The sequence below is a fragment of the Varroa destructor genome, unplaced genomic scaffold (assembly GCF_002443255.2).
Source record: "Varroa destructor unplaced genomic scaffold, Vdes_3.0 BEIS01000006.1, whole genome shotgun sequence".
NCBI lineage: Eukaryota > Metazoa > Arthropoda > Arachnida > Mesostigmata > Varroidae > Varroa > Varroa destructor.
The window spans coordinates 151,333-172,255 of NW_019211459.1; the positions used below are offsets into that span (position 1 = coordinate 151,333).

Sequence of the window (20,923 nt, forward strand, 5' to 3'; positions counted from 1 at the left end):
AAGTTTGTTCCAGTTCATCTACGGTCCACCCGTCGGCTGCAGCTGCAGCAGCGGCGGCGCCAGCAGCTGTAGCAGCGTCTGCAGGTGGCTCAATCAACTTTGACGTACAGCCTGTTGTTCTGGTAAGCCGGCTCACTACCGACGAACTCTGTCGGTTTGCATGCAAGATCAACAATAACAGCAGCTGCTGCAGTAGCTTGAAAGAGGCGAAGCGAAGTCAAAACCGTCGGCGCCAAAGGGAAAATCGTTGCCATAACAAAAACAGGACCGAACGCAAGGCGAAAAAAAGCGCTCTATCGCTTCCAGCAGCAGCAGCAGCAGCAGCCACAGCTGCAACTGTAAACAAAACTCCCACTAGCGATAATAAAAGCAGCATTAATAATAAACGGAGCGCATCTGGCAGTCGGCGTTCAGCAGGAATCGGCAAACGTGAGCGCCGGCGTCGACGGAACGTTGCCAATATCAACGGCGGCGTTGGATCGGGCATTGATCCCGTTGTCATCAAGTTCATCAAGGAAAACTCGAATTCGAGTGACGGCTTCAGTGAATGGAGCGTCCGAGATGATACTGTAAGTAGCAGTTCGTCGAGTATGAGCAATCACAGCCGCTACAGTTACAGTTCATTGGCGACGAGCGAAAGTCGACTTTCACCAGCAGCAAGTTCGAGTGGCCGTAGCAGCGATAGCCGACATACGAGCTTGGAGACCGATACGGAGCCATACGCGTCCGAGGAAGACGACCGCGCTACCGTTAAATACCCTCCACCCGTGCAGTGGCGAGACGCTGAACAGCAATCGAAGCAAGAGAGGCAAGACGAGGAGACGACGTGCCAGAGCGAAGTAGCTAAGGAGGTAGAAAGAGACGAACCCCAGCAGCACATAGAAGACGACCAAAGTAAAGCGACGGGAGAGGCTGAGACCCAAGTCTCTACCCCGCCGAGGACAAGCACCTTCACTCATAAGGAGCAACAACTATCGAGAAAGGAAAGGACCGGCTCCTTTGTGCCTCAGGAAAAGGTCGAGGAGACAGGTAGCCTAAGTAAAAAGGAGACCACTGTTCCCGGAGCAAAAGCAGCTGTTGCTGCCACCGATTCCGCCAGAAGTAGCAGTAACACCATAAAGATTACTGCGGGTTCTGGGAGTGTCAATCTGGCCGGCAAACTGGGAAGCGACGGTAGAAAAGAGGCGGCCGGCGACCCCTCTCTGAAGCCCGCTAAAGATTCGCCGAAGGTCGTTACGAACGACGTGAAGATTGAAAAGACCGATAGCTCCCGGGTCGGTTACGGGTCTTCGCCGGCGCTGGACTGCAAAGACGAGCCGGACGTGAAACGACTTAAGATGGCGGAGGGCGAGGAGATTGATAGTCGGACAAAAGAGGACGCCACGAAGGTTTTACGAATTGACAAAGTCGAGAAAACCGAACTCAAGGAGGAAATAAAGGAGGCAGAAGATAGGACGCAAAAAAACAACAAGGTCAAACTCGAGGAGAAAATGATGGTAGAAACAAAGACTGAGGGCGAGGTAACTTTGATCGGAGACGATCTTCACGATAACGAAGCTCAGCCGCTTGACCAGGATAGCCTTGATCAGGTTAGGCACTTTGACACAGATTTTACCCACAATTTTATGACAGGTAATAATAACTCGCCATTAATGTAGACAGAGAGAGCAAAAGGAATAAGAGAGAGAGAGAGAGAGAGAGAGAGAGAGAGAGGTATGATGATTAAACAGCCAAGTACCCATCTTTAATGCTTTTACCTTAAAAGGAACGGCAGCATTATGCTCATGTAAATATCAATTCATAATTAGAAATATGTCTATGATTACCACGATAATACAGTTGTTTTCTCAGTTGATGAAAATTAGACAGTTTGGCTAACAGCAGTATTTTGTCGTGACGTTTGCCGCTAAATAAGCGCTCTTTTCTCTCATTATATAGTCCTAGATCGATGATTGACAGACCCAATACGCATCAGGTTCCTGTCAGTCAACCGCAACTATTGGCTCCATGATATTTCATCAGAATTTACAGGCAGATGTAGAAGAATTTGTTCCAAAATGATAAGTAATTATGGAAAAAGTACTTCGTTATAGTAGAAAGGTCTTTACCGACTTTTAATGGGAGCAGAGAGATGGTTATTTATTGCGGCACAAGCAACTATCGCAAGGTTCTATATGCAGTTATTGTTCATATACATCGAGCAAATGATATTCACTCAGTATAAGACTGCATTTTGGAGCGAAAATCAACGGATGGCCATCTTTGTTGGCTGTGTTCGTTTCGTGTTGAGCTGAAGGTTGTATGACTGTTTTGTTAACGGCTTACCACAGGTACAAAAAAATGCATTTTTTAAATGATGCCTCTAACTCTTTTTTTTTGTATTTATGTTTTCCGTGCTTTCAACGTCTCTTCTGATAACAGGTGGTCAACGCCGATGAGGATGGTGTGATGATGGAGGAAGGCGAAGCCATTGTTCCCTGTATTGATGAGGAACCAGCCGTCCGTTGTGGGAAGCGCGCCGAACTCGAACTCGATCTGTATGCCAGTTTAGCAACGATAGAGTTGATGTCAGGCGCACATGAGGCGGAGGCTGAACTTGTTAAGACGTACACTGAGGAGAAACACATTGACAAGCTTGTCAATGATATTTTGGATCGTCAGGTATTTTTTCTGGTGGTAACGTAAATCGTGCTTGTGACAAAGTAGATGAACGCAAAAAACCGATTTAATCTAAACGTAAAGAAATTACCACTGCTATTTCTTTGCTAGGCAGAAATTAATGTACAAACAAAATGCATGGTTTTCAATAAAACTACGTGTATACTGAGTTGACATAGTTCCACATTTACACTCAAATTAAAAATGGTAATTGTTTTTTTATTGACACACGTGTTGTATCATCTGTGTTCCCTGATGTCATTAATTGATTTTTCAGGTGTCCGATGAGGCACGAAAACTAACAGTAGCGTGCTTAGAGGCTAAGGCGGAAACGGTTACCTGTATTTTCCGCTTATTGCGCGAGGTCTCTCTCGCAATGCAGCCCAGCAGTAATGGCGATGTACTCACAAAAATCATTAAACTCGAGAATATTCTCCGAGAGCTAGTCAAACATTATCGTATCGAGAAAGATCCTATAGAGTGAGTATCGAGTACGATAATTCGTACAGATCGATACAAGATTTGCCTGTGCACTATTAACCTCATTTAGACTGTTTATTTCTTGAGACAATTGTTCAGGCTTATCATCTTCCTATATTGAGCAGGTGATAGATATAGTTTAGCTGCCATTTTTCTATGTTTCCGTCTTAGGTGCTTTAATTCTAATGTCGTATATATGTTTGTATTCGGGGCAATTTGTTGTGTGGTTTCAGGGTCTCCGATATGCCTTGCCTGACAGGGCAACGAAAGACTGCTGATGATATTGCAAAACTTGAGCACACTCCTAAACAACAGGAATACCTCGGACTACGTATTGAACCTCCTATGCCACCAAATACTGGCCTAGCACCGGTCCCCGCCCCGGCGCCATTTAAAGACCTCCAAAATATGGTTCAACACAGCAGCGGGCAAGCCGGCGGTATGCAGATAGCACGACAAGCGCCGCCACATCACGGCCTGCTACCAGGTGGACACCACCAGCAGCAGCTTATTGTCGCTGGCGGAAATCCCAGCGCTGTCGCGCCATCAGCAGCAGACCACGCCCTCCTGAGACAGAGTCTGGGTCAGAGTCTGGGCGCCCAGTTGAGTCAGCGACCAGCCTTTCGTGTCCCTCCGCCGACTGAGCAGCAACTACTGCAAGCGGCGCAGATGCGCAACTTTGTGCCACGACCTCGGCCGATTAACTCAACTAAGTACCAACCCTATCCGTCTGCCAGCCCGCAGCAAATAGGACGAATGGGGCCCCATCATCCTAATCAGCCGCAGCAACAGGCGCACGCACAACTACAGCAAGCCCACCACCATCAGCAGCAACAGCTGCAGCTGCAGCAACAGCAGCAGCAGCGACTCGCTATACAACAACAACAACAACAACAGCAGCAACAATTCCACGCGCAGCAGCTCGCGAGACAAAACCAGCTGCGGCTCCAGCAACAGCAACAGCAGCAACAACACCTACAGCAGCAGCAGCAACGGTTGGCACAGCTTCAAGCACAGCAACAAGCACAACAACGACAGTTCGTTCTCGCTCAACAGCAGCAGCAGCAGCAGCAACAACAGTTGCATCATCAGCAACAACAGCAGCAGCGGGTAAGGAAGACTAAATATCGGATGTATGAAAGTAATACATTAAAGTTTCAGAGTTGTATATTTGCTCAGATGATCATTTTCCATAGTATTATAGTGTACTACTATGTAGTTTATAGGTAACAAGGGCAACGAGGTTTAGTTGTCGTCAGTTGCTTCATAATTGCGCGCAACAATTCGAACACCTTCGATTCTTCATTGATCTGATTAATTTCATCTTCTTAGTTCGTAAAATCTCGCGTACATTGTTTTTGAGCACGGTGGCGCTTTGGAAGTTGCGCTCCTCTGAGTATTCACGCACATCCATGTGCGAAGACCGCCTTTCTTCTGTAGAGCATAGCACATATTTGCGGACACTCACCCGGACTAATATCCTGTCGATGCCGTCAGTTGCTCGCTGCATGGCATAGCATGTCGTATACAAATATCTGAGTTAGTATGCAACAAAAACTGCGTATTAACATTAAAGCGTTCATGCGTGACAACAATAGGACTTGAGTAAAATATAATTTCGGCAATTATCCCACTTAACGGTGTCGGGGTATTATGCTCTATACTATCCTGCCTGCGTTAATAGATTTGATTTCAGCCAGAATAAGAGAACAGACTGAACCGGGGGTGGTTGAGGGCTAGTAAGTGGGCTGGTGTGAGTGGGGAGAAGTGAGCACGCCACGCCACAACCACCCGTGAGAGCATGTGCTTGACATTAATTATGATCTCTATATTGCTACTCTTTATATAGGTTTGTACACGCATAATATAATTCGCACACGACAAGAGAAGTTTTTGACAATCCTCAACTAGAAAAAGTTCGAGTGTTTGCATGGAACGCGTACAATGAACCGTTGCAGAGTCATTCTCCTACGCAAGCTAAAGCTAAACAGTTTATCTTCTTTTTTTCATAGTACTAACATTGCTGCAGCGCCATTAAGCAGCTGCTAAAAGATGATGACAACGATGAAGTTATCCTAGAGTGGTGAGGCAAGATTACAGAATGCAGATGAATGAAAAGATGTAAATCGAATTTTGTTTCATGAAATCATTAGATAGAAATTTTTAACGTAGGGAAAATTTAGCCATTTGAAAGGTCGATAATGGCGGTGGTGTGCTGAGTCGAGCGATGTGTTTTTTTGCTGATTGAAGTGATGAATGAAATGAGTGACGTGGCTAAGACAAAGTTGCCTTTGGGTGGCTGTTGGTGGTTGTGTTGTGGTGTTTGTATTGTTGTCGTTGTTGTGGTGGGCGTGCTCACTGACTCTCCGCCAGGTGGGGCCATCTGCTGCCTCCACTGCTTCGGTCGGCCCGCAGCAAATGATGCAGCATCTCGCCAGCATGGCACAGAAAGCCCGCACGGCTTCCGCCTCATCTAACTCTGCAACAACTACCTCTACTAAACCTTCGCACGCCGTCGGTAGTAGCAGCACAATGGCACGGTCGACGCCCACCGGGCGTCTACCGGCTAGCATTGCTGCTAATATGGGCGGCAGCAGCAGCAGCAGCAGCAGTTCTGTCGCTAGTGGATCCTCAGAAAGGGTCGGTGGAGGCGGCCTGACTATTGGTGACTACAAGAAGAATAGCAGCAGCAGTAACAATCATCACAGCCACAACAACAACAACAACAACAACAACAACAACAACAACAATCTTCATCAGAGTATCTCGAAGAACAACCTTGTGTCTTCGTCGTTGCAGATCACAGCAGTATCGTCGCCAGCCAGCGCAAAGGCACCGCCCGCTTCGTCGCCGAAACCCGCCGCGACGCCAATCAGCCTTCCGGCCGGCCTATCTATTACACCGGTAAGCTACATTACTATTGAGCCATATTGCCGTACCAAGAATTTCCGAACACTGTGCAGCCTACTCATGCGCTAATGCATCAGATCCTTGTTGTTTGAACGATCAGTTCGGCCTTGAACACGTGTGCCACTCATGTTTAATATCAGATTTTATGAAACATAAGCCCCTCGAAATAGTACTTCTATAATAATCTTGTTACATTGCCTTCTCCACTCCATTTGACCAGCTGGCTCCTCCGAAAAAGCCCGACATTCAGCTGCCAAAAGATATCGAGATGATTCCTATTCAGCAGAAGGACGCAGCAGCGGCGTTGCCTAAACTGCCACCTGGCATTACTCTCACTTCAGTGCCCGGTCAACAGACATCGTCGTCGTCCTCTTCGCCCTCATCCTCAGGCTCTTCACAACAACAGCAGCAACAGCAGCAGCAGCAACATGCTAAGGTAGCGCTTGCCTCCTCGGTGGCGTCCGCGTCACCACAGCAAACTGTTACGGTAGCGCAACAGCTCCAGTTGAGGCAGCAACAGCAGCACCAGGGCTCAGGAGTCGCCGTACAGCAGGTGTCTATTCAGCATCAGCCGCAGAGACAGCAACAACAGCAGCAGCAGCTGTCAGTTTCTGGTGGAGGTGCAGCCGTTGTCCATAAGATGATGATGCAGCAAGTGCCGACTGGACGAGGTGTCGCCGGAGTCCAACAGCAACAGGTAGTCGATCAACGGCAGCAGTTGGCACTTCAACAACAGCAGCAACTGCTGCGTCATCAGCAATTGCAACAGCAGCAGCAACAGCTACAGCAGCAGCAGCAGCAGCAGCAGCAGCAACAGCAACGGCAATTGGCATTGCAGCAGCAACAGCAACAGCAGTGGCGGATACAGCAACAGGCTCAACAGCAACGAATACAGCAGATCATGCAGCAGCGCCAACAGGCTGCGCAGCAACAACAGCTTCAGTCGGCGGCAGCTGTCGTTGCTGCCGCCGCCGCTGCCGCTGGCGGCCAACAACCGCAGCAACAACAACAACAGCAGCAGCAGCAACAACACTTCTACCGGATTAACAACGCTACACAACAAGCTGCTCAGCAACAACACGCCGCTGCCCAGCAACGGTGGCAACAAGCGCAGCAAGCACAACAACAGCAACAAAGACAGTTTTATCAGTGAGGTTGGATGAGAGAAGCATTCGCACAATATTGTGTGAACAGGAAAGGGTAATTGACGTACTTATAGAGTATTTTAGTATGTGACATAGTACATGTACAGCGAAAAGGAGATAGGCGGAAAAAATCGACACATAATAACTTGAACTAGATGCACGAACAGCAAAAATGAACAGGAAAGAGAATAAACAGAAGACCCTTGTTTACAGTGGTTCGAGAAAAATATATGTAAAAATGTGAAACGTTTTGTGGAAGGGTGTTGTTCCGCGACGTGGCTCTGCTTAGCCACCACGGGACGCTGCAGGTGCGGTAAACTGATGATGTTGGCTGGGAGAAGTCTTCTAGGAGAAGATTCCGCATTGGTCTTCCGGCAAATGTCTGCTGTAAAATATGTGCAAATGGGACTCCAATCCCGTATCTGCCTGCACTAAAGGGTTTTTCCGATTTTTTTCTTCTGCCGGAAGGAGGCAGGGCGGTCGCAATATCAACGGAAAACAGAGAACAGCCGTCACCAACAGTAGATAATCGTCTAAGCCATGATGAACGTATACGCAAGTCACGTATGGCAAGCAGTAAGACCTTCGATGTCGATAATAAGAACAATCATAAGACCGGCTCAAAATAGTCGTGCTTACGCCCGTAAAGTGTGATACAGTGAGTGAGATAGTAGGAGTACGATGTAGCGAAGAACAAACGGGTCACGTTCACATGCGTTGCCATGCGCAGTGTTGAAACTAAGGGCCGATTTTTGTCAACAATCATGATATGGAACGGACTCAAGTTGTCACGCAAGCTATTACACGTCTGTACGCATTGTACAACGAACGGATCCCACAAATTGTAAAAACTTCTAGGTACATAAATAACGATGAAGGAAAATGATGAACTGACTGACTGGGTGAATTCGTACCGGACAGGTGTAGAGATAAGGCTCGTATGAGTCGTTATAGCTAAAGGAAGTGGGAACTGGTATACAGATTACTACTCATGAATACACAATGAGACAGAATTAACATGATGGATGCCGTGATCTACAGACGCCGTACTGAAAATAATGTTATCACCCGCGGCGGTGAGACGATAGACTAACCATTGCAACGAGTCGAACAGGCTAAACGGTGCACAAAAGCTGAATGAATAACAGAGTATGTAGATAGTTACGCTTGTAAAGGTTGGGCGTGTGTTTGAGCAAAACTAAATGTATGTATGTACCTAGGGGTTTCTGTGTGGGCGTGTGAATGTGTGCGTGCGTGTATGTTTTTATGAGGGTATGTTGTATGCATTTCGGCAAAAGAAAAAATATAGGACGAAGAGAAACGAGGATATGAGTTTCAAATGTGATGATTGCGCTTCGATAACATCGTTTTCGTATTTCGCTTTGCCTTAATGATTGATGAACTCCGGATGGTTGAAATAATTCCTGGGCAGACATAAATATCTGACAAAAGAAACAGTGGGTAAGCAGGTGTGCGTATATATGGGTTAAGGAGCGATGTCGACGAAGGGCGCCAACGATAATAATGATAATAATAATATTAAGTTTGAGGAAGTGTAAGTCAGTACAGCCGAAAAGGGAACTGCTCGTACAACGGAATACGTTTGTTTTGCCGACTTCTGTGCAGTAGAGCAACATTGCCAAGCCTTGAAACCCCAAGAAATTTTGTGACCCATCATTTGGGTTCTGCTTATTTTAATGGCCATATTCGAATAGCGATGGCAATAATGTAATTGATATGCTTACACAATAGCTGCTTATATAATGTGGCAATACATCCGACCTAAATTAACACGAATTAATAGATTATGCTCAATTTTTTTCTCTGCTAGTTTTCAAACGGCGATCTCCTATTTTCTTGATTTTGTGATGTTTTGTTCATTCATTCATTGAGATACTGCATTTTGTTCCATGAAAAAATCATTTATCTGGATATTTCATCATTTGCCTGGATGAATGAATGAATGAATGAATGGCTCTAATCTTGAGGTTGAAATATTTGCCAATAGGCCTGGTATTGATGTTGTGGGATCTGCGGAAATTATAAATAATTTCTTGTCTTAGTATGCAGCAAACACTGTATATGTGCCGTCTGTCTCCGTAAATAGCAGCGCCTTTAAAAAAAGAGTTCAACAATTTTGCGGCAAGTGCAAGCAATCCGTAATTCCCTGTGAGTGCAACAGAATAGCCTTAACTGAATTTAGTTTTGTGTGATTAATTATTGATAGCAAAGTGCCCAAATAGAAGCTTACGATAAGGAGACACTGAGCACGAGTATCTTCTGAAATAAATCGGTTTAGGGTGTCCGGTCCCAGTGGCTTTAATAGCAGTATATAGTAGAGATCAAGCTAGTAGTAATGGATTGAGTTGGCCAAATTAAAGAAATACTAAGTAAACGCAGGCGAAGGTTGGCGACAAGTATCAAAATGTTAATTTAGCCTTAGTGCTTGACTTTTTTTTTTATTAACAGTAATCTAGCTTCACTATAATTAATGTTGCTCTACGATAATTATCCTTTGTAGAATAAACTACTTCTGTATATTTCTGTAAATAAAGCTATATTTATTGTGGATACACAATGAAGATTTATTGAAGTTGTTTTAAATTACAGGTAATAAGTAGATAGCTTAATATTACGCGACTTTGTTGTTGAACCTCGTCTTAGAAAAAGGAGGCTCTATAGTGTTTTTATTGAATGTTCTCATTAGACTTAGGCTTGCCACTTTCACTTCGATTTGGCACTAAGATTTTTTTAAGCGCAGCTTTATTGAAGTTAAAATAATTTCACATATCGTCAACAAGTATCAATTTGTACGTGCAGCAGTTACGGCTACGAAGGAATTTTTTCCGCATGTAAGGCTAGAACGTATCACAAAGCTAAACAGTGTTCACAAACCTGATTATTTTAAAGTTGTTTGAGCCTCGTGGTGTTTAGCGAGCACCTACCCGTTGTTAGCGTCGTCGAGACTTTACGACCGCGAACAGAAGCCGCCTTTGAAAATGAAGTGCATAGATAATTTAGTGTTAACAAAACTCAAATGTTCACGAGCCACGCGAGGCTCAGAGAAATTAAGTAGTAAGCCTGACGGAGGTCAGGCCCCGACTTGTGTGAGCTTGGACGGTTCACCCTTACGAGTAAAAGGAGATCGGTCAGCGTTGCTTTGCCTTCGCGAGCCATGTGTGTAAAAGTCGCGCATGTGTGTATATGTATGGGATTGCTATTGCGCCATGTACGCTAGTCAGCTATTGCGACGGCCAGAAAAGTGGGACACTCGGCATATATTACTTCAAAACAATAAAATGAAGCGCAGGTACAGTGATGTTCATTGCCGAGTCGATAATATGGGTAGATCTCAAATGGGTCAGATAGGCTATTCGCTCGGTGAGCCGCCAACTGTCTACAGGGATCGGTTGCAACGACTATCGTGCAACAAAATAAATATTCCGGGATAGTCCATAAGCAGTGTCGGAACATATTGTGCTTCGAATGAAGTAAAAGATTGTACTCCGAAATTTCGTGAACTTTGTGACTGTAACCGAACTTGCCTTGAAACATGACGTAAACATGGCTTAGCTACTGAACCGTTATGCCAAATTAGACTGTCTAGACGATTTTAATATAGGCTATTCAATATTTTGTTATTCGATCAACCATCTTTTGAGCTCTATACGTACCTTGCAGCAGCTTCAGATGGTGGAATATCACGTCGTGCATGTACTAAATAGTAAAAAAAAAAAAAAAAAAAAACGGCTGTCAAGAATACTTGACCGAGTACACCGCCACGTTATTTTTCCTAAGCTGAATCGTTTGGACTTACATACGATTTTTCCTAAATGGCGCCACCGGTAATTTTTGGAAGGCATTTTCCTAAAACTACGCTATCGTGCTTGTTCTACAGAGTTTTGCTAGCACGTTATCATGATCAATGCTCCGAACCATTACCGAAGATTACCAGGAGCTGAAACGGCCACAGAATCGCGTCAATAAAGGATGCTGAATATCTGAACGGGGTCAGTGACTCTTTGAATTGATGTTAGAACCCTAAGAGAATAGATTTAGCCAAAATATGACCCAATGTTAATTTGTACTGTATTCCGATGTGCCTGAACGGTATTTAAATGAACACTGCATATTCAATAGTAATTAGATATTTTCGCTTATGATACGCATCTAATATCATACAAATGTGGGACGCTTATGCGAAAGAGGTCTCGTCGAAATTTTTATTGCCATGGTTGACCAAAGGGCGGTTGTTTTCGAAAATTGACTTCATATTGTGTATTATACTTCTGCGTGTGTTATACAACGTAACAAGAGTTTGGGCCAACTTTATTGGGTATTCCATTTTGAGCTTGTTCCATCAGTAGAATAACCAGCATACAGATGAGCATGAAAGGAAACTTGTACGAGACTAACGAGAAATTGACAAGTTGCAATAACTTCGATACAATAGTTCACTCACATAGCTTTCGTGGGGTAAGATAGATATTTATCTTTTGGTTGGGATGAAACAACTACGGGATCACTACAACGGAATCGTTGGAAACGGCCGAATGGATAAATGTGTCAAATTCATTTATAGTGTTCTATAAGCTCAAAATGCTGAGCTGCGGGTAACGTCATTTAACTGTCGCATGTCTATTATACATGAATCGCAAAGAAGATGATTGTAAATAGCCGTACTGTACCATGATGGGGTAACTGCGTCAAGTTAGCGTTGTACAACGTTTGTGTTTACACCCTGAGCATCGGCACTGGGACTAGTTAATCTGACCCGTTAACGGCTGTCGATTAAGCACGATTTATAGGCATGAACTAAACAGTAAAATAACTGAAGGGCAAGAGGCCTTGAATCTAAGCCCCGCCATATATGAAGAACCATTTTGTTAGTTTGTGTAGAAATCGAATTTGTGTAAACAAATGGGATACTACTGATATATATATATATATATGGCGCTCTGAGCAAATAAATACTTGCATTTCGTTATATATACATGCACGCACACATTCTGAGAGAACTACGACGCCTATTATCGTGACAAGCGGCAGCATCGTCGTCGTCATTACTAACCGGCGAACTCGTTAGAAAGCTCCCATACATCCGTCGCTATTTATGAATGAAATCCTTATTAATGAAGCAGACGGTAATATTTTGTGATGCTAAACATGACGGTACGGTCTCGATGGTGGCGTAGTCGGTAACAAGTTCGCCCGCTGAACTTAAGGGACACGCAGTTGTTCCAATTGGAGTCCGACAGCTTTGTTTCATGTTGGGAGCCAACCGCTCGATGGAATGCCTATCGGATGCTACCGAGCATAGTACTCGAAACGAGAGGAGAGGATGAATGACAATAAAATATCATTATCATTTTCGTCGTCTTGTATTTATATTTAATATTCGATAGAAAGGTCATAAGGTCGTGTAAGGACTATGCACAGACCTTGATGATCCAGCTGACAGGAGAAATGTGGGAATGTACAAACGGTAAGGTTATTGTAGCGATGAGAAAAACCGCAAGGCTTCCTATTCGTAACTCGCGAAGAGGGTTGGCGTAGCGATGGTCACGGGTGAATATATTGAGCAATGTGCCACTAAGCTTTCAATATACATTATTTTTTATGCATTCATTAGTGCAACATATCTAACAACATGGTTCAATTTCAGACACTTTACCAAATGTAGTGGTTCCTCTGTGTTCGGCCATGTGCTGAGTCGTCGTCGTCATCACCACCACCATTATGCTTCGGCTAAGATTCGGCGACGTAATGAATATTCTAAATAAAACCTTAATAAAGCTTGACTGCGCGATCTTTCAAATTTTCAGATATCGTGCAGCTTAATTTATGTAGCAATACAACTACGAAACATGCATTTAGAACGTGCAATACGAATACGTTATGTGAAATCTATCGATCTAATTTATTCTTCAACTACGCTTTAAAAGAACAGGGAAGAATTGTTTAAAATAATATTGATCCTAAATATATTTGTCTTATATTAATGTGGATTTGGCGCTGATGAATAAAGAGAATTTCGATTTATAAGGCAGTTTAAGTTCCAGTTTCATACGCAGAAAATCTTCTATCTAAAAATATCTAACAATACTAATCAAGTGCTCATTTTTCGTTTCTATGGCTTTACTGATCCATCGTTGCAGACGCCCAGAAGAGAATTTACTCGGAACAAGATGAAGGCCATCTCGAGCCATATGCGCTCCCCCGGAACGAAACAACGAGTGAATGGATCTCTATTCCTAACGAAGTTGTACCTGTACTGTCCTTTGATATTCCGGTTCTTGCAGATGATCGTAAGCGATGCACAACCGAATTTCACACACGCAGGAGGGTATGTGAGAGTCATTTAATTAGCCCCGTTTAAATTTACTTTGGATGCTGTTAAGACTATCTGTAGAGCTCGTCAATTAAATACACTTAAGCTTATCTAATTAATTACCAACAATTACTGATAGCGCTACACAGAAAGATTGATACTTGCTACTATAAAATATGTTATTTTTCGAGTTCTCTTTTCGTGATAGTTCGTGTAACATTATATTGCACCGAATTGAGGCACTTCACTTTGGACAGAACAAAGCAAAGAACCTCAGTTGTCGCATAAGTTTTCGAAGTTTCGAAGTTCCTGATTTTAACGCTCAAGGACAACTTCGGGCCGAATGTTGGCAGGCACTCGGTTCTACCATTGTGCCTCTGTTGTTCTGAGAGCACGGCTGCAACGATGGCTGTATTGAACTTCTATTTTCAGAGAAATTGCGTTCTGGTTTCATCTGAGGTAGTCAGGTATTTTGGATCGAGGCATGGGAGATCAATATGACAACTGCTTTTTATGGGCTGATAACTTAGTTGCTTAGAAATGGTTAAGACACCGTAGCTGCACCACTCTGAGCCGGGAAACCGGTTGATGTGCATATGAACCAATTGTGGGCAGCCTGGCGGTAGTTGATGTGCCTAGTGGCAAAGAACAACTAATACTCTAATACAACTTTGTCAACATGGATAACGACTGCGTAGTGTGGCCTTTCCTAGAGAGTTTTTGGAAAGCTGGCAAGAGTTTGTGTTTTGGCAGGTTTGCGGAGGAGCTTCGCGACGTAGCTGCTACTTCTCATCTAACCGCGTGGCATGAAGGGTGGCTCCAACTAACTTTACTGCGGAGTCTATTTTGATGTGATGGTTATCGAGTTCAGCGGACGTCAAAGAGGTTGTGCACCGAGGCATACGGACTTCCTATGTCTAAGCCTTTCGTGCTCCTTCAAGCACTTCTAAGTATAAGAGAGAAGTTGAGAATTAGTGCGTCGTGGTGACTGCGGAAGTATATCCAACCGTCCCCACATCTAGCTCACATACACTAGGCTGTTGACTGACGGTACGTAAACAATGTTGTCCAACACCTTAGAGAAACCCTGCAGGAGAAGAGCGGATGTGCAGGTTACGAGCTTCTAAGAGTGTTTTGTTCAGAGCCTCTGAAACGCTCTAGGAACTAAAAGAATGAAGATGAATAAAGATGTTAAAGTGCGAGACCATTGCATAAGATGTGTAGCAGTTGATATAATGGAAAAGTGAAGTAAAGTGAAAGTGTGAGGAACTTGCACGAAGTTTAAGCGGAAAATTGCAACTGTGCAGGGGCAAGCAACAGTATGGCCCGGACGAAAGGATTAATTATCCCTCTCAGAATGTATTCTATTAAAACTATAGAATGGATTGGTGCTATACGGTGCATAAAATTTCAACTTAAACATACCGTACTGCGATTTGACCACGTGGTTACCAACGAAGGTCCGCCATCTTTGGTCGGCGCCTATCTCCAGCTATCTTTGACGGAACCGGAACGAGAATAAGGGCAATGAACTAAGGAAGGCGATATGCTTGACCGCATTTAGAAGAAAAGGAGGTGCCTAGTAGCTTGTCGGGAATCGAATAAAAAGGTAATTATGATACTGAAAGAAATCCCTTAAGGCAGAGACAAACCAAAAAGAAACCTGAAAATTTAGTTGGGGAGCCTCACTGGGGTTCCAAGGATGCATGGAACTGGTCTAGAAAGAAAACAGGAATAGAGAAAATAGAAAAAATAGCAAAATGGGGGACAGCGATTTTGAATAAACATAAGATAGACAGATAGATAGAAGACAGGGATAGGAACCCCTAGAAGTCACGAGGCGGCCAGATGGAGGCATGGATAGGAATTAAGAAAAAGAGGATACGGACGCATAGATGTCAGGAACAACAAATTTCATGCTCCTAGAGCCGTGAAAGGAAATAAAAATCCTGGTTGTCCGAGGCCAAATAAGGCACACATAGGCTGAGATCAAAGAATCAACAAAGAAACTACCTAAAAAAAGGAAATAGTTGGAAACTTAAACTAACAAAAATAGAGTAGAAACGGAAGACAAGGAGAGGAAAACAAAAACTAGCAGAATTAAAAGAGAAAACAGAAAGATTCCGAGATTAGGTTAAATATATGATTTCAACTTTGAAGAATATAAGAAAAAGGTTGTAAATGTGGAGAGAGAAAATCTATAGAAAAGGGAACATTGTGAGTTCCACAAACAAGTGTGAAAAAAGCCATGGATTTAAATGTAGGCGAGCAAAAAGTACTCGTTTACGTCTTGCAGCGAAAATGGACGGATGCTAATAAAAAAGCCATTGAGATCTACCGTAGACAAAGAACAGGTGGAGAGAAAACCTGAGGTTTGTACCAGAACCACTAAAAATATGAAAAGGGAAGCTCGTAGGACCGTGAGGATTCACGTGAAGAACGAATAGACCTTCACGGAAACCCTAATGGAATAAAAGATCAGGTTAAATTAAACGGGGCCTGTAGAGGGCAACTAAGAGCAAATAAACGGAATCTCGTCCTTAGACTGGAAGAGTACTGCTGAAGTGCAAGGTTAGAAACGGCAAAGCTAGAAAGCATAACGCTAAGCAGGTAGCTGAAGTACAGATACGACGAGAGAACAAGGAACACACTGCATTGGACAGAGGCTAAAGTGCATCTATGAAAGATACAGGGAGGGTAGTATGGCGTGCCCATTTTGCAGAGACGCCTAAAAAACGTTTGAAGAAGCCCAAAGCGACAACATGGAGAAGAATCGGTCGTAGGAAAGAGGTAAGGCTATTAAAAATAACAAAGACGGTGACATGCGCAAGGTAAATGTAAATGGAAAGAAAAAACAGAGGCAAACTACCAGCAAAGAGTCAGTAAAGGTCATATACTTAGTCCAAGGCGGGAAAGATTGTAATGAATGGTAAAGGTCCATCACATAAGTAGGAAACGTAAGCAAAATGGTACACATAACGGGTATGGGTCTTTGCTTACTATCAGAATAAAAGCAAGCTGCAACCAAAGGAAAAAACAGAATGTGCTTATGCTAGGAAGGTGATCTGGCGGGATTTAGCGGGAAAAATAAGAACAGAGGTTCGTTAACGTTCGTTAAGAACGTTACCTTAGATTAAAGAAACGACTCCTGGAAGCGGCTTGGGAAAATTTCCAAGCTTTGATTAGATCCCATTGGAGGTAGCTAGGGTATATGCAACAAAGTATCCAGATTTTTTTGGCTAAAATCTACTTCTGCGGATCTGCGATAACGTGGCAGAATTTTCTGCCTCCTTTGAAGCACAGATTTCATGCAGGAGGTAGCCCCATTTCCGGTGTTCTTGACACATTCAAAGGGTATACCAACAAGAGTCTGAGAACCCAAAACCCTTGCAAAAATGATCTTCTACGCCAATTACCTAATTACCTATGGAAGCAGCCGTTTCCAAGTGCAACAAAGGATGGCTATATTGCGCCTAATTTCGATAGAACTTGGCTTAACTGTGAACCTAACAAAGACCGTAGTGATGAAGTTTAACAGAGGAAGGTGGATGGCTTTTCAACGCACGCTTTTTAGCTAAAAATCCCCCCCCCCGCGCGTAAATAATTTGTCCTACGTCTTTTATCTATAGAAATCTTTTATCGCACGTCACAGAAAGGCACAAAAGAACAACGTTGTGAAGCCACGTTCTGTTAGTCTTTACCGCTTTTCGGTTATTCGACCTCAGAGTTACTCCATCGGCTGCCTACGGTATAAATATCATACGACTGGATCCCCTTCTCGTAAATGTGGAGCAAATAAATTGGCCTAAAGCTGTTTCGAGTTACCATTTACCGTTGTACTCGCGATGTAAGAGCGCAAATGCGCAGAACTACGTGTAACGTTGTATGGGTTTAGTGCTATGTAAAACCACGCATGGAGGGTAGTAAACTCCAACCGCCAAAGTATGTACGCGGCCCACAATTACTCTTATATATTATTATGTGCCACTCCTAATTTTTATAAACTATTGAAATGTGTATATATACCATAATTATCAGGTACCTTATTAAGCCAATCGGCAAGCATGCATAATTTCGCTAGTGAATTCAGTGTCATGACTCTTCCAAGACCATATTGAACCCGCTCTTGTCTACAAAATTATGTTTCTACGAAAGCAACAGTTTTTGCTATCTTACAAAGGTGGAGATATTTTCCTGAATTGAACCAATCTTTGTGGTAGGTTGTAGAAGACTATGTAAGTCGTTTCCTTCATTGTGCTCTCCACTATCTAGGGGATGCTAAAGGTTTAAATGAATGAACAGAATGAGTCGCTATGGACAGTGGTGTTCCGTCAGTGTTTATTGCCTTACACCTAGGGCTGACTCGTTTAGACCGCCTGTCGACGAAATGGAGTTTGTCGTCAGTATCGTTCAGTCTCGTACCTTGAAAAGCGATTGCAATGTACTATATTTGGGGAAAGCGTGGCCTGTCTACTAAAACATAGTTCCAATAATAAATGCGGATTCAAGATGTATTAAGAAACAAAACCGTCTATAAACGTCTTAAAATTGCAGGCAATTTTCCAGCTTAATCCAATACCTCGCTTATACCGCCACTTCTATCTGTAATTTCAGATAGCCATGAAACGAAGTATGCTGAAGGACTCCGCGCGCTCCCCCATCTGCCTACACCGACACATCACTCGTTCGGGTATCCTCACAGAAATGTTATGGACGAATGGCTATCTAATGGGAACGATCCGGTAACCGTGACCTCAAGAGAGATTCCCGTTTCCGCAACAACACTGGCTCCGATGGTTTCCAACGATTATCCTGTAGGGCCTGTCGAGTGTAGTCAGTTCGAAACATGCCTCGTACCGCCGCCAGCAGAAATCGTTCACCCATCTCTTGACAATAGCCTGTCGACTATGGAGCCCGTAGGACAAGAAACTGGCGAGGTTGGCGTTGGGGTTGGTAAGAAATGCTACAAGTCTTCGAAAGAAGAGCGTCGTTCTATCGCTAGCGACTTCTGCCGTGATGGCCGGATCACCCGCTGCAAGCTTTGCGCGTACGAAACTCGGAGGGCCGAACACATGTATCGCCATATTCGAAGCGTACACAGAGGAAATCGGCAGTTTTCTTGTGGCCGATGTGGCCGAAAATTTGTTCGGAAAGATTGTCTTAAGAGCCATTTGAAGATCTGCCGAGGCCCGGCACATCAAATACAAAGTACCTGAATTTTTCAATTACCAGGCAGTTTATGGATAGGGTAAAATTGATTAAAAATCATATTATAGAATTATTAATGATTATTTATCGAATTACACCTTTTCTCAGAAGGACATACAAGTCGAAATGACAGAATAATGCTAGTTGTTGATATGAAGAACAATGCAGGTCACAAGCCTAATAGAAATGTAGAAGAAAGAAATTACGTTATTACATAAGGCGGTGAAGGAAAGATAAGCGTGGCAGAAAGCGGGTATGTGAGGAACTTGGCTTCACATGAACATGTGGAATTTACACTTCTGAGAGTGAGTTATAGAGAGTCCTACGCTATGCTACGCGGAAGCTATAGACGAACAGCGGCTTGCGTATTATCCGTTTCTGCCACGTACTATACGCTAGATAGATATAGGGCGTAAACGATTAAATTTAAGTCTATCCACTAATCATTATATATGTGAACAGACCGTTGCTATCCTATTCTTCTATAAACACTTGATAAAATATAAAATACGCTTAAGGTCATGGCTTTTGCAGGATCGTTTTGCACAAAGTCGAAGAAACCTTCTACCGACAGATGACAGCGGACTATCAGTTCGCTGCTGATTTACTTATTAGGAAATAAAATAACCACAGTACTTACATTCAATAAAAACATGATTTTTATTTTTGCAGTAAATGCCACAGCTCTAAAATGGAGAACTTTCTTTTTTGAAATAATGGTATTACTTGTCATGCTCGACGCATCGTTCTTTGTTGCTCTAATGGATTTGTGTTCCTCCCCCTGCGATGGCCTTCAACAATCTGAGTTGATTTTTTATGCAGCTTGAGTAGGTAGCATACACTTATTCAAGAAATGTAAGTGGCAAGTATGATATCTGCACCATTTCTGAAGATTAAACTTGAAGACTATAAAAACCGACCGTACCTAGTTGACATTGATCATTGTATTGACGTGATTGTATCTCTCTACAAATCTCACATATTGGGAGCTGTCTGCATTGTATTGAAGGCCCTAGTCGTTTCAGAGCACATACAATATGTAAAATATCATAGAAGTTATATATGGTGTTTCGCGATTCGTACAATAGATACAGCCAGTGAAATGCTTCAGATTTTCCGTCCATGAGACGGTTAACTCCCACCCGAACAGCACGTGTCTACGCCCGGATTCGAACCTAGAGCATCAGATGTTTCTTAAGTTTAGTAAAAAACGCGTCATTAGCCAGATTATAGATAGCCAAGATATTACCACTGCTAGTATTATTAGTCAATGATGCTGTGGTACGTAGGCGATGGCTTGTGCATTTTTATCTGACTACCTGCCGTAGTACTTACATAATATTCCGCAAAACATGACACCTATCTCGCACAGCCTGCGGCTTAGCATATTATATTTTTTTCCTCCTTTCGTTACGGAAGTTGAATCGATTTACGTGGAGGTCAATGGAAATGAATAGCAGCCTCGTGTAACTCAGCCGGACTTCGTCGGTGTCTGCGTGTGTGTGTGTGTGTGTGTGTGTGTGTGTGTGTGTCTGATGTCAAATCCGCATGTGTGGATCTGTTTAGCTATGTAGTACTTACGTACGTTGTAGGATTAGGGTATAAAAATCAGTAAATGTCAAACATGCACATATATATATTATGGTACATGTGTATGGGGAATACACTTAAAAGGACGTTGCAGTACGTTTTTTTGCATGATTCACAAGATTTATCCACGACAAAGTTGTATGTATTATATAAATGCACGTATGCCAAAAAAATAGAATCACCGACGCAGGTACTTATACGAATACAGGTACTTGAAAACAATAAAAATCAATAAAAAAAGTGTTGCCAGTGATCAATGTTTAATCTTTGTTCGATTTAAAATTTATATGTTTTTGTTCAACAGAAATTCGGTAGTAGATATTTCATTCATTTTGCTAGGATCCATTATCAACCTGTACCAGCTGTTCTACTTTCTGCCAGGGTCAGCAGCTCAGATTCTCGAAAATGAGATATTCTCGTTGGAATCAAGTAGGTAAAACAACAAACCAGTGCACTGTTTTTTTTCTTTCTCTTTCCTTTCACGCATTATATATATATATATATATAGCTTGTTTTTTTTTTTTTTTTTTTAGTAATAATGTTTTTGTTCGTCAAGAGCAATCTCTGTGTAACATCTCTTTCTCGATAACATCTAACGAAG

The 20,923-nt window shown here is 43.1% G+C and overlaps 2 protein-coding genes across 4 annotated transcripts in view; both read left to right on the plus strand.

The window, feature by feature from the left end:
- LOC111252862 (uncharacterized) overlaps window positions 1-9,781 on the plus strand; it is a 13,792-nt gene extending 4,011 nt beyond the window's left edge. For 2 of the 3 annotated variants that reach the window (XM_022811405.2, XM_086973683.1), the window contains 6 exons: window positions 1-1,589; window positions 2,422-2,661; window positions 2,936-3,138; window positions 3,372-4,248; window positions 5,512-6,042; window positions 6,269-9,781. The exon at window positions 1-1,589 is cut by the window's left edge and continues 2,516 nt beyond it. In XM_022811405.2, coding sequence (XP_022667140.1) covers window positions 1-1,589; window positions 2,422-2,661; window positions 2,936-3,138; window positions 3,372-4,248; window positions 5,512-6,042; window positions 6,269-7,201 — 4,373 coding nt within the window. In that variant the 3' untranslated portion in view covers window positions 7,202-9,781. The remainder of the gene's footprint in view (window positions 1,590-2,421; window positions 2,662-2,935; window positions 3,139-3,371; window positions 4,249-5,511; window positions 6,043-6,268) is intronic. The other variant, XM_022811406.2, reaches the window with a different exon arrangement.
- A 121-nt stretch (window positions 9,782-9,902) lies between these two features.
- LOC147754701 (uncharacterized) lies at window positions 9,903-20,575 on the plus strand. The gene is made up of 2 exons (XM_086973685.1): window positions 9,903-13,539; window positions 18,139-20,575. The coding sequence occupies exons 1-2, from the start codon at window positions 13,509-13,511 to the stop codon at window positions 18,738-18,740; spliced, it is 633 nt and encodes a 210-aa protein (XP_086829811.1). The 5' UTR covers window positions 9,903-13,508; the 3' UTR covers window positions 18,741-20,575.
- The last annotated feature ends 348 nt before the right edge of the window (window positions 20,576-20,923 follow it).

Bases quoted from the DNA above. Each gene is read 5' to 3' on its own strand.
- LOC147754701 (XM_086973685.1), top strand. From the start codon at position 13,509: ATGCACAACCGAATTTCACACACGCAGGAGG. The intron at 13,540-18,138 runs GTATGTGAGAGT...CTGTAATTTCAG, and splicing joins AATTTCACACACGCAGGAGG to ATAGCCATGAAACGAAGTAT.